The 14,123-nt window shown below is 43.4% G+C and overlaps 1 protein-coding gene across 10 annotated transcripts in view; it reads left to right on the top strand.

The window, feature by feature from the left end:
* Positions 1 to 14,123, top strand: part of VEPH1 (ventricular zone expressed PH domain containing 1) — an 85,505-nt gene that overhangs the window by 45,322 nt on the left and 26,060 nt on the right. For 9 of the 10 annotated variants that reach the window (XM_065073393.1, XM_065073394.1, XM_065073392.1 and 6 more), the window contains 2 exons: positions 4,721 to 4,930; positions 5,750 to 6,144. In XM_065073393.1, the coding sequence (XP_064929465.1) occupies positions 4,721 to 4,930; positions 5,750 to 6,144 (605 nt within the window). Of the gene's footprint in view, positions 1 to 3,947; positions 4,700 to 4,720; positions 4,931 to 5,749; positions 6,145 to 14,123 lie in introns of those variants that run through there. The other variant, XM_065073401.1, reaches the window with a different exon arrangement.

Here is a 14,123-nt window from a genome sequence, read left to right as displayed (position 1 = left end):
CATCGGGGTCATTCCAGAAACAATTAATTGGTATTCTGGAGAGTGTTAAAAAGGAGAAAGGAGCATAAGCCTGATATAGTCTCTCATTTTACAACAAGACGTGTCCAAACTTCACCTGGTGGCAGAAAACTCTGCTGAAATCGAGCCTCTGTGCCTCTTTTATGGGAAGTTTCATTAGAAAGGATGAAAAATCCTCAGTGGAGACAGCGAAGTGAGCGTGAAATGGTGTTGCGCATTTTCCAAGCTAGTCAAGTTCAACGGTGAAGAAGAGTGAGCCCGATGTCACTGGGTGAAAGGGACCAGAAGGTTGTCACGAGTGCTGGGGACGGCAGGGAAGCGGGGCAGGAATCGAGCTTTCGGTAACAAAGCCCAATAATAATTGTTCACGCAGCCCATCATGATCCCTTATCTTACGGTAGGAAAATTATTCACTAACATGTTATTGTATTCCTTATTATCTTCTGTGCGTAACATTTATCTCCAGAGCTGATAAGAAATGGTAAAAAACCAAAAATGTCGTCATTAAAATGTTGCTGTGTTTACCCATTTCTCTCTAAAATTCCCCTTTGTCAAGGACTTGCTTTGGTCTGAGGAGCAGAAGCTTTTTTATATGTGTGTGTGTGGTTACAGATGCAAAATACTGTTTGGATGGAGAGTCTAGGGGAAGGGAAGGGAGGATGTTATATATTTCCATGGATTTTTCAGGAGCCATCCTTATTTCCCTTCAAGAAAAAAGCTCGACTGATGACGCTGAGCATGAAAGGAAAAGGCTTCTGTGATTTGTCACAATTGTAGGTATTTGGTTTGCCATTTCAGGCCTGTATCAAGTAAAGCATCAGCTACATCAGACAGGACCAAGTACGGCACAGTGATCAGGGCTAAAATGAGAGTTCTCTGCTGATTTAAGCAGAGTTTATTCTGTCTTGTACTGGTGTAGGTGGGACTGGTCCCGCCACCGGTGTGGAAATGCGCTCCCATCTGCGGAGCTGCCGTGGTTTTTAAAGAGCGGCAATCCCGAGTATTTATGCTATGAAAGGAAAACAGAATTTTTAAACGTGTGGCTGGATTATAACCATTCCTTCCAGAATCATGTGTTTACATAAGGAGAAACCGATTTCTTTAGAGCGATGGCTGGCTTGGAGTTGTTTGACACGGGGAATTTTACATGCAGTTGGTGGAGAGTATAATTAAAACCGTGCCATGCTCTGTTGCCCCTTACTGTCACAGAATTGCAGGTTATTCAGTCTCAGAGGTGCTTTTTAAGAACACATATAGAGTTTTAATGGATTGGTCCAACCTAGAAGTATAGTACGGTCAATTAAAAGACAACAAGAAAGGGAAGGAAAGAAGAGGAAGGAAGGAAAGAAGATGAAGGAAGGAAAGGAAGGAAGAAGAAAGACAGAAAGAAAGTAAGGAAGAAAAAATTAATGATGTTTCCAAGGCCAGGTTCTGGGTAAGAACTGAGCATAATATGCTATACCAGTGCTGCTCATTTTAGTGTAGTGGCTGGATTAAAGTATCTTTTCTCCTTAAAGTCGAGGGTAGGTCTAGCACGCGGTGTGAGCATTCATTTATCATTCATTTCCCTTTCATTTTCCACCATGTATTTGGAAGCTCTTGATGTGCTTCCCAACCGTGAGCCCGAGGTTTTGGGATCGCCATTGCCATCCACCACTTGCCTTCCCCAAACCTGCGCTGTATTTTATTTCCTCAACCTGTACGTTGTATTTGAGGAGGTGATTATGTCCGTACACTGATGAACCACAAGGGCCTGCACTTGATCCGGTCGTGTTGCCCCCGTCCACCCGGAGCTGAAGCCCTGGAAGCGATCCCGTATCGAGTGTGTTTTTAGCAATATCTATTTGTGTATGTTCTCTTTCCTATTTTAAGCACCCGGCTGGTGATGTTGATAACGCTGGTGGAAATGCTCTTCAAATTAATGTATCGCTCTTGACTTGCTGTCGGTATTTAAAAGGGGCTGATAAGAAAGATGGAGACAGACTTTTTAGTAGGACCTGGTGCAATAGAACAAGGGGTGATGGTTTAAACTAAAGGAGGGAGATTCAGGCTGGACATGAGGAAGGAATTGTTGGCCCTGAGGGTGGTGAGAGCCTGGCCCAGGTTGGCCAGAGAGGTGGTGGATGATCTTGAGGTTTATATTCACTTAAAATGCAATTTATCTTGGAAGAATCAAAACCAGATTTGGTTTGGCTTTGTAAATCTTATTTCTGGGGGAGGGGAGAAGCCAAAATCACATTGAAGACTGTGAGCCAAATGAAGTTTGTTGTTCCCTCCTTATTTATCAACATCACCCCAGCAAAATTTACTTTTATAAGAACCTCTATAAGCTTCTAAGGAGCTAATCCTGCAATGAGCACAGCTGGAATCAGAACTTAAGGATTTCTTTGGGATTCTGTACTTTAGGGTGTTGAACCATCTCTTCCATGTGAGTGTCTCTGAGGCCCCTTTTCTGCTGGGTTCTGCACTCAAAAGGGGTTGAATTTATTTTGCCTTTTGTTGTTATGGTTTTACACCAATACCAAGAATAAGTGAAGAACCAGGCCAGGCTGGACAGGGCTCTGAGCAACCTGAGCTGGTGAAGATGTCCCTGCTCATGGACTCAATGAGCTTTCAAGGTCCCTTCCAACCCAAACTAATCTATGATTCTATTATATTTAGGTCTCTTTCATTTAAAAGCAGTGAAACGATGAGTAGCACAGTACTATCTCTGCAGGCCAGCTCCTTATGACTTCTCTGACTGGTTTGTGTGTCCTTTTCCTCTCAAAAACAGCCTGAGCTTTGGTGTAAGCTGATCCTGCTCCAGCAACCTCAGCAATGTACCCAAGGTCTCCTGCCAAGATTTCAAACAATGGTTTATTTTCCCGTTGCTGGAAGGGCGGCCGGCAGGAGCTCTGCCAGGCCTCCCGTTGGGCTGGCCTGGAGGTTCATTCAACGCTTCACGTGGGATTTGTGCTCTTGTGGTCCCTTGGGACGCCCTCCCCAGTGCTTCCAGTCACCCCGAAATCACGGGCACCCTCGGGCCGAGGTGGTGGCTTGAGGAGCACCAGGAGCCCCATGTCCACCAACCTACTGCTGCTTCATATATGGCATGTAGGATTAGTTCGCGTGTTTCTTTAGCAGAAGCATTTTCTTCTATTTCCTTCACAAAACCAGAGCTAAACTGAAGAATGCTGGACAAAAAGGTGCTATCATAAAAATGCTATTTTTATTTCCAAACATTGGGCCTGTCATTCATAAAGCCCATCAGTCCATCACTTCCCTCTCTGCGCCCAGAGGGCTTTACATAGATTTACGTATGGAACAGACATTTTTCGTATCGCTTGGCTCCCACAATGGGAGCAGTGTTGAGAGTTATGTTGGAGTGACAGCCTTCTCATAAATTAAATCTTGTCCCACATCTCCAGAAAGATTTGTTAGTAAAGGTCACACCAAGGTTCTTTATTACAGAAGAATATTTTCTTGTCAAAGTGTTCTGCTGTGTTAATATATTACGAGATCTTGCCTAAATGAAAAACAAAACAAGACAAAACTTGCCAACTCCCCTGAGAAATATCCTGAACTGCCTTTACCAAAACACATGAAAAAGTGCATTTTGTGATGCGTTTTTTTTTTTTTAAATGTGCTTTTTTTTTGTTTCCGCTGTTGGTAATTTGCAGTATTTGGGAGTTTTTAATAGGCTTCCCGACTGTGAGCGTGACTTGTTGAAGCTCTGCTGCTTTGAAACAGCTGCGTTAAAACTCTCGCTTGTGCCTTTCCGCATCCGTATTTTACAGGTTTAGCTACTCAGATATTGCTTATTGGGAAAAACACAAAATAAATGGTCAGAAGCAAAAAGAAGCTTGTTTTAGATCTGTGGGTAGGGTTTAAGAAGAAAATACTGTCAAATAGCCCCTAATTCTCTAAGGGATTTCTGGTTGTCTTTGTAGTGCCGTCATGACTTTTTGGTGTGGCCGCTCCATAGCTGCAGGAGTGAGATGGGACCAGAGGAATCCGCAGCAGGAGGCGCCTCCCCGAAGAGGAGGGGAAGGAGCAGCGCTGCTTCGCCCCACGCTGCTGTTGGTCCCTGGAAATTCGGTCCTCCTGCAGCAGTAGCCCTAAGATGAACACCACAGATTTAAAACGAAACAGCTTCCTCTGCGGTCCGACAAATTCATTTGAACTCTTCATTTTCTCCTTTGCTGAACTTCAGTCACGTTGCTTAGAACTTTTCCTGAGCTCATTTCCATCCGTGCACTGAGTTTTCAATTATTTCTTACCCGGGGTACAATAATTCAGTAGGAACTGCATGTTCTTTTGTCAAACCTTTAAAACCACAGACTTGTATGAACTCTGCAATTAGCTCTATTTTTGGTTTATGAAAATAATGCAATAAGTCATTGTTTAGTAAGCTTGAGAGAATAGTTTAAGCTCAGCTAAAAAGCTTTCCTATGGGACTACCAGGGGAAGAGTTGGGTCTTGCTTATGCAGATAGAGCATGTGTGGTTTGTGATCTAGTGTTGCCAGAGATGTTCAGTGTTTCTGATCAATGCGACAGACACATCGATCTAGAAGATGTTTTTGAAAATGATTAATTAACCTCTAAGAGAATCTCTGCTGAAACGTAATCACGTTACCAGCTACACAGTGTGTGAAAACGCAGCATCAGCATCACTATGAGCACAGTGTGCCAGAGTTAAACCTCTGCTCTCCACTTCCTTAGGATGGAAAACGATGCTGAAACAGAATCTCCTGTACCACTGGATGATCTAAAGTCTGTTATGAATGGAAATGAAGAAGATGAAAAGCTTCAAGTCAAAATACAGGCTTTTGAAGAGAAAATAAATGTTGACAACAATACTCCTGGCTCAGTGCGGAGATACAGCTTGGGCCAGGTTTCTAAAGAAGAAAGGAAGGATATGAGATTTAACAGGTAAGGGTATGAGATTTAACAGGTATGGCTGTGTAAAATGTGTGTGTAGTTTTCATGAGTATCAGTTTTATAATAAAACTTTATCCAAACATTGAGAAATTGGTCCCCTGGCATGATACCTATGAGCATCATGAGCCTAATTTCAACCAAGTCTCATATCCAGGAATTTACAAGGTGGATAAAATCTTTCTAAATTATTAACCGAAAAATTTATTTAATCTCTTCTGTGCCCTAAAACAGCACAAGGGGTAGGAAAATATTTGCATACAGATATTACTAGAAAGGAAGATACAGAGGCCTCTCCTGGGTATTGTTGCTAACAATACGTATCAGATGTTTTAATCAAATGTTGTCTGTGTGAGACAAGTGCGACTCTCCCGGGACTCTGGGTGAGATAAGGGCTTAACTTCACCCTCAGTGTATGTGTATAGACATATATATATAAATGCAGAACTGGAGGCTGAATCTTGGTGCAGTTAACTGGCTGCTGGATGGCATTTTTATGATGTGATCCATAAAGCACACACTCCAGTCCCAGGGTTATAAGCTTTTTGTGGATAGGTTGAGTGGCTCCCCCCATGGCATGCAGATGTTGTGATATATGGATATCATTTTGTTTCGTTTGCTTATTCAAGCTCTGGCTTGAGTTTTGCTTTTGAAATGCATATTTACCCCAAGATACTTGCCTTTGGCTGAGCAAGCCCTGTGTTCAGCTCTGAAGCAGCTGCACGGGGGTAACCTGGAAGAACATGTGTTCGGGTGATTTTTGTGTCTTACATCTATTCCAAACCACTTTTCCTGTCCTTAATCACCTTCCAGGTCCAAAAGCCTGGCTTTGCACGCAGTCCGCATGAAGGGGGCAAACTCGGAGAGCGGGCAGGACGAGGAGAACGGGGAGATAACTGCTGGTATCTCCTTCACCGAGATCTACATCAGCCAAGAGAATGACAAAGTGCCTTTCGGTGTTGATCCTGAGGCGATGCAACTGGGAAATTCTTTAGTTTCACGCCAGAGTCTCGATTACACAGAATCAGCGAATTTGGCTGAATCTCCTGAAGAAAAGGCCCTGGAAGGAAGCGCAGAGGCAGCGACGAGCCCTGTGGAATACCAGGACAAGCTCTACTTGCACTTGAAGGAAAACCTGGGTAAAGTGAAAGAATACGTTGCGGAGATGGGGAGGAAAATTCCGATCCCCGACCAGTGTGTTATTGAAGGTAAGAACCCTTGAGCCTGTCCCATCACCAGAACTTCAACATGGCACTGAAAGTCCTCTCATGGACTGAGCAAATGGGTGGGAAAGATCCTCTAGTGCAGAGTTCGTGGATGGGGAGGAACGTTAGAATCATAATCACAGGATGGTTTGGGCTGAAGGGACGTTCCCAGCTCCCCCAGTGCCATGACAGGGACATCTTCAGCAGCTCAGGTTGCTCAGAGCCCCGTCCAGCCTGGCCTGGGATGTCTCCAGGGATGGTTCATCCACCACCTCTCTGGCCAACCTGGGCCAGGCTCTCACCACCCTCAGGGCCAACAATTCCTTCCTCATATCTATTCTTAGTGATATTATTATTAAATCAGTTGATCGCAGGATACACCAGGAATGAGGCAGGTCGGGACTCTCAGGCTGACACATTCCAGCCCAGACTCGAAGCTCCCTGAGGCCCAGCAGAATGAGATCCCTGACGCGTTAGGTTGGGTTGGATCCTGTCCCCCCGCTCTCCTGGGGTTGTTTAAGGTTTTCGTGCTTTCATCAAGGGTGGGTGTTTGTTTTCAAGCGCGAGGAAGCTGCTTTGCTGAGGCTGCGGGGGAGGCGGGCGATACGCTGCAAGATGGGGCTTTGATATTTCTCTTTGAAGTAAATCTTCCAGGTTGGGTTGTGAGCCTCTTGTACTGAGCCATAGTTCTGCCCTTTAGTGTGAATTTATGTGCATCTAACCACTTGCTGCTGGTCATGAGCTGTTTACAGCCCAGCCCTTCGATGATTCCAAAGTGTAGCTGACTCAATAAATTAAATCATTTTACAGTCACTTAAAACATCATCTTCTAACACTACGTAACTTCAGGCCCATCTAATATCAACTTTTCTTGATAAAATATTTGCTTGTTTACTTTTGCTTTTCAGCTTTCTGACCACTGAAGTTTCCTGTCATAAAATAGACATAACTACATATGTTTTAAAAGCCTGTGCTTCTCAAGAGTTTCCTAAATATCTTAAATTCCAGGCTTACTATTTGAAATAGTTATTTGGTAGAAGCTTTTGTTTCATAAAGTCACAGTAGAAACAGAAGAGTGAACAGTGTGGCTTTTGAAGTGCTGAATGCGATGACCTCGCATTCATCGAATGCAATACGTTGAATATTTTTCAATGTATTGCTTAGCTTCCATTCTGAAGTAACTGTTATGATATGTTCTAAGTATGTGACTGTTTCTAAATTCGTCCAAACTATTGTAATTTCCCGAAAATCCACAGCTAGCATTCTTAGGGAAATTCTTTGAGTAAGGACACATGTGCAGAACAGGAGATTTACGTGACTCATTCGAAAGATGCTGGAGAAACGCAGTCTGGCTCATTACACCGGGGACAGCTTTGTTAATATTTCAGATGTTACATAAACCATCCCATCCCAAACCTCGCGGTTATTGGACTTCTGTGATTTCTGCACATTGTAACGGCCCATTCAAATATATCTGGTTTACTTTTCGAATAAGATGTTTAGAAAATAGCAAGAAGATGTTAGAAAAATATATTAATATACATAGTTGGGCAATATTATGTTGGTTATGTAGGAGTTTGAACTGGAAATGTAATACGTAAAAAGGGGAAAATGTGAAGAGTCAGGCACTTCAGAGTCCCATGAAACAGAGAAGGAAATAGTGGTAAAGTCAGTTGCAAGGAAATAGGGAGGGAAATAGGGAAATAGAGAAGTTGCTGCTGTGTGTGTGTTCTGTGCTTGTTGCTTACAGCTCTTTTACTCACCCTTTGTGAGTTAATACCAGGATACGGTGCTGCGGGGACTTTCTGACTCGAATCAGAATCGCCATTCCAACGTCCCTCCTAAGGGCCAAAGTTGAGAAAATGGGATTTCTTAACCAAAAAACTGAAGGAGGGTTCGTAACAATCATCAGCACTCTGCAAGGCAGTTAAGGGAACAGCCCATGCTGGACAAGGCGAGAAATAGTTGTATTATAATTGCACAGCTGAGAAAAATGAATGCAAAATATCAGTGAATGTAGCAGGTACGGGCTGCAGAACAAACATGAAGTGTTCAAATGGAGCTGAGATCTCTTAATGCAAGATAGTCAGGGGTTTATGCTTGTTAATGTCTGTTTCTTTAAAAAAATAGCATAAGGATATTTCAAACCATTGATGAAAGTGAACTTAAGCCTAAGGAAGTGTAAAGAATATATGTGGACTTCTGGTTTGAAGTTAATCTAGATCGTAGCATAAAGACACCCATAGCACATTGAGAAATACTTACAAGAAGCAAAAGACCAAGACAAAAATGAATACTTGCAGCAGGAAGATATAAAAGCAATTTCCCTAATATGCTTAAGAACCGAGTTTAGCTTCTTTTACCCCTAAGCAGAAATATGAGTGTGAAGTGTTCTTAAGATGCTTCTTCAGCCTCAACAGTAGAGAAAGCTCTGTAGCCTGTGCTGGCTGGGGAGGTGTGGAGGTTCAGAGCACATTAAAGAAACCTGCAAGCTGGCCAAGGTTTGATGGAGCTAAAGAAACATTCCTATTTCTTCCATGTGCATCAGTTGGATTCATGTAAGATTTCATTTCCACCACAACTCCGACGCCACGGGTGCTCTGAGCGTGGGCACGGGGCCAGGGCTGCTCCTCGGTCACGTCCTCTGCTCGGTAACGTTGTCCATGATTTGATTTATGGTATATGTCAAAACGTATGTAATATTAACTCGAGCATTTGATTTTACAGCTGTGAAGGGACACAGCTGAAGAACTATAAGGGTGGATCCGTGGTCAGCCTGTGACAGTTAATTTGAAGCTGTCTCATATAAATATTGAAAAATGACTTGTCCTCAGCTCTGTTATCTCACTTAGTATTTGCTGGGTTGCGGTCACGGCTGCGCTGGTGGCCAGAACCTCTTAGGAAATGGTCAAGTCGAGGGTGTTTTGAAGAACAGAGAAGCTCCAACAGCTTCCCCAGTGCTTGTGTGTGTGTACGTGAGTGAACCTGTTGGAACTGCCCCTGGAGTCAGCGAGGGGCAGAAGGAAGGCATCCGAAACCACAAAAATCCATTTATTTTAGATGGTTTCCATTGGGGGCTGATGGTTTGGTTTGGTTACTGCTTATTTTGAACACTTCACCCAGATTCACGTCTCCACCGTATCTTACGCAATCAGAGGCATTCTTTTCTGTCATATTCATCACTAATCCTCTTAATCTGTTGGATATTTTCCTAAAAAAAAAAAAAGAATGCCACCATATTTGTCAGGTTCTTTATCTTTCATGGAGCTAAGCGAAGGAGTTTTCATCAGCCCATATTTTTCCGGATGGTTTGTGATCTTTTACCTTATCGGTACCTCCAGGATCTTGCAGATGGCAGCGGCCCAGACTTGTACATCTATCATTTCCCAAATGCTCCCAAGTTTCATTATTGCTTTTCGATGTACGCTGGGCGGGATTTCCACTGCCCTCGTTTGAGGTCCCCATGTTGCATTTGCCGTGTTTCCCCTGGCCACAGTTCTTCTTGCTCTTTAGATAATTGGGATTAAAATGCCACCGTTAATGCCTACAGCTCAGAGCACTGAGTGTCAGCTGAGCTGTTGGAAAGAAAGCACTTGGTAATATCTGTGTGTAGAGGATGCCAAAGCATTCGCGCATCTTCAGCCTCTTTTTTTAAAAGGATGGAGCCCATTCGTTCCATCCCTGGTCGCTGAAGCCACGTGCAAAATGTGATGCCATCCAGTGAAAGATATTATAACCATTTAATAGCATTGAGTCACTCCCAGCTCCTTGGTGCCCTACAGGAGGAAATACAGACAGCAAACATTTTCTGGGATTAATGGCAGAACCCTGAAAAGTGACATAGGCGGCAGGGGAAACAGGTTGCAATCCGCTGGCCCTAAATCTGGTTGTTATTATGTTTTATGCGGTACCGGGGGATAATCTGTACCATATGGCGGTGGAGATGGAAAAGCTCGTTGGTCCCCCGCAGCGCTGGCCCTGCACCGGTCGGAGGAATTCCAGCTCTCCATGAGCCAGACGCTGATTTGGAACAGATGGACCCCTGGTCCTTCGCCGGGATCGCAATGTGGCCCAGGCCAGCGCTTCCAGAGGTACCAACACTGCTGCTGCTAGGCCAAAAACATCCTATTAGCCGGCATTTCATTCTATAGAACTGGTATCTCTATTGCATCCCACACGAGGTAAATGCGCTTTTGCTTCTGAAGGTGGGACAATGTGACAGAGGCATTTTGGTATTTGACTGTTGCACCTTCCCTGATGACGTGGGCTTTTCATTGTCCCAATGGTAATGGAAGGACTTTATTATTATTTTTCTTTAACTATTAGAAAGTTAAGCTATTCTGTGTGGTTTTTGCCGCTCAACTCAGATTAGGACTCTGTGTATTGAGCGCATTGTCGTGGACCCCACCATAGCCTTGCCCTCCCCATTAATTTTTGTGTAGCTTATTGGAGGTGCAATCTGTGGGACTGAATTACAGCACACATGCAAAGCTAGTGGTGTTAAAAATCAGCATTTCTTGAGGCTGGTTGCTTTAAAAATACACCTTTTCTCCTATAGACGTATTTATTGTTTGCATGCTTATTTGTGATCCAAACTGAAGAGATCAGGCAAAGGAAACTGAGGAAGCCGAAAAAGGCTTGAAATTGAAATGTAAAAAGTTGCATCTGTTTCTTTTTCCCCGCTTTCACGTTTGTGGGTGGGTTTAATTCACTTTGGGAAATTTATGAGCATACTTTTACTCCTATTAACAGATTTTATTTAATAGCGAAGGATCACCAACGTAAATCAAATAATGCATCAATTGTTCCCAGAACCAGCGACTCTGTACCGCTTGCCTGTCACCCTCCTGGTTTAGCCCAGCATGTCAACCCGGAATCACCAACAATTAACAACTCTGCTGACATTCCTCTGTTCATATTTTGTTCTTTTTCCCCAGGCACAACCACTTCCTAGTGAACTTTGAGACAAATATTCTCTTGTTTCCCATAGGAAAAACAAGTTGATGCTTGTTCTCTTGGAATTCTGGGACTTGCTAACAGGTGTGATGAGAAATGCGATTGCCCGTATTTAAGTCAGTGCCACAATGAAGACACACCTGGTGTCCTGTCACCTTATCCCTCATCTGTCCCTTTCCTCCTCGTGCCGTATCTTTTCACGTGCTGATGTGTACAAGGGATTTTCCTGGCCCGAGCGAAACCATCGGATCCGTCATCCAGCTCCAAGAGCTAGCACTCTTAAATAGTCATAAGCCTCTCTCTGTATTTTATTTATTTTATTTATTATTTTATTTCACTTTTCCGCAGTCAAAGGCTCTATGAACCCATGCAGTATAGACCCGCTGTCAGAGCCACAGATGCAGTGGCTGAAATGGTGTTCCCATAAATCCTCGTTGAGGTCCAGTGGGACGGGTTACTCAGGGAAATGGAAGTTGGCACAAACACCCTCCTTCAGATTTGCTTTCCCCATTTAGAACCGTCGGTAGTTTTTAAAGTACAAAACTGATTCCAGAGTCTGTAAATACGCAGCTTAAATGTGACCAATGTAATAGGCTTAATGTCCTCGGGGAAATTACTTAATTTTTTCCTTCCTCTCTCCCTTATGTACTTTTGACCAATTATTTTAAAGAGTCGCAGATCAATCTTGGCCATAATTTGGACTTTATTGCTTTAAATCCCATGAAAAGGACCTTTAGTCACCGCTGGATTGCGGCGTTTACCGAGCTGTGCCGGGTGCTGGGGGAGCTGCCGCACAGCAAAGGGGTTTTATTGACCAGGATCTCCTGTGTCTTGTGTCTCACTGATACCTAGAAAGTTTCTTTGGGGCTAAATCCACCTTTCCAGGTGAAGTCAGGGCGAGCGGTGACGTGTTCCCACCCAGGGAATTACACAGAGGGTCAGGGATCTGAGTTGTCTTCACCTTTGTAGGCTGGGGATGGTTTCATTTAACCTCAAAGCATTTTGCTGACTCTAGCCTGCAAGTGATTTATTTTCGCTCTTCCTAGCAAAAATCCTTGTATTTCCTTGTTAACCCCCAGCCCTGTTCCCCGCTCACCCATCAGATTCGCCGTCGTCAGCCACTGCGCATCACCGAGTGCAAACGCCACGAGTTGTTTTCCCTAAAGTGATGCTGTCAGGTCTCCCAGGTGCGAGCGGGCGTTGCTGTGTTGGATTTTCTCTCCTTTAACTCCTCTGAAATCTGTGGGGATTACACAAGACTGATATTTGGTTCATGGTGGTTTAAATAACTTGCAATGATGGACTGGGCAAAGCAGGCAACGTCGCCCAGCTAAAGCTCAGCCCGTTTACATACGTGTGGTTTAGGAAAGCCCAAAATGTATCTTCTTAACCTGCATATCATGCTGAGTACCTAAGTACATACGATTCATGAATGCTGATTTTAAAAGTGCCTTTTTCATTCTCGGAGTGTGTCTGAGCACGAGTCTGAACGTGGATGTGTGACACACGTGCTTCGCTCCTAAATAATCCTGCCACACTCCTTAAATAATCCTGCCGCACTCCTTAAATAATCCTGCCACACTCCTAAATAATCCTGCCGCACTCCTTAAATAATCCTGCCGCACTTATCCACAAGGGACAGCAAAAATGACCTACTGTGATGGACGTTTTGAGGGCCAAGTAATGGTTCTTTGGGATCCTCGAATAAGATATTATACAAGTGCAATGTTATACTGGAAGTATCAGACCCCATGGTGAAGATTATTACCATGCTGTAGTGGGACATGGTGTATAGAATCCAAATCGGAGTTGCTGGACGCATGGGGAAATACTTGTAAAGAGCAATATTGTCACTTCGAGAAACATTCAGTGCTTTGGTTTGGCTTCTTAAAAATGAAGATGTAGCATATCAAATTTAGTGCCTAACAACCACTTGTTTTAATAAAACCAGGACACACTTGCCATATATAATACAGACATTTGGGGGGAATGTTTTGAGCACAACAGACCGACCTGTTGAACAATATTTACACCATCTGCAATGTTTTTATGTGGGATGGAGTACAAGAGAACTCTACTGCCACGGTTACATATGATTAAAAGTTTAAACCCATTTTATTATTCATAATGCCAGAATATTATGACTGAACCCACATTACAATTAGTATTTTTAGTTCGAGTTGCGTCTGTGTGCAGGAGTTAATGGCCCAACGGGCCCCTTGTTATTCTGCAGTGTGTGTATATCCCATGTGCTAATCTCTCCTGCTTTAGGTTAGTATCTCATGATGCTGTTCATTAAAATGATTATTTTTTTCCCCCCATTTTAAACATTTTGTGAAATGGCACAATGTAAATATTTTTCTGACATGTCATTTTTTCTTTAAAATGCACCCGGATGATAGGAAACTCATTTCCCGTGGTATTGCTGTGTTGGTTTGCATTTGAGCAAAATACAGTGTAACAGTGCTAGAGGTGGATCAGGCTCATCTTAGTTTCCATCAGAACGTCTGTTATTTAAACACCACTTTCCACTGACACTGGGCTAACTGAGATTAGCTGTTAGATGTTGAAACCCGTAGTTCATTGCAAACCATTGAAAAACACACGTAGGAAACTTTGGCTTGTTATCAGACGTTGCCAAACTCAGCATAGCAAATGTAGCAGAAATAGTGATGAGTAATCGCTCGTCTCATACCAAAGGCTTGAAGATCGTCTGAGGAGGAGCCTTCTTTTCAGTCGCTATTGACAAATTAATGCTGCTTTTTTCCAGGAACAAACTTTTTGCTGAGCCAAGGTGGACTCCAGCTCTTGAGCTGACGGTTATTTTGGCGCCTATTGTCAGCCTTGATATTTTTCTCTGTGTCATCCACAATGTCTTACTAAGCGATTCATTAGGTTTTTGTGTCTCTCCATAGATCCCTTGCAATTATTTTGTTCTGCAGCAATTCGGAACCTCCTCCTCAGTCCTTTCAAACACAATCCTGCCCAGCACTGAGCATCCTTTCTTCATTATGAACCCACAGCCT

Source organism: Columba livia, chromosome 9 (assembly GCF_036013475.1).
Source record: "Columba livia isolate bColLiv1 breed racing homer chromosome 9, bColLiv1.pat.W.v2, whole genome shotgun sequence".
In the NCBI taxonomy this organism is placed as follows: Eukaryota; Metazoa; Chordata; class Aves; order Columbiformes; family Columbidae; genus Columba; species Columba livia.
This window is presented reverse-complemented; position numbering and strand designations above follow the sequence as displayed.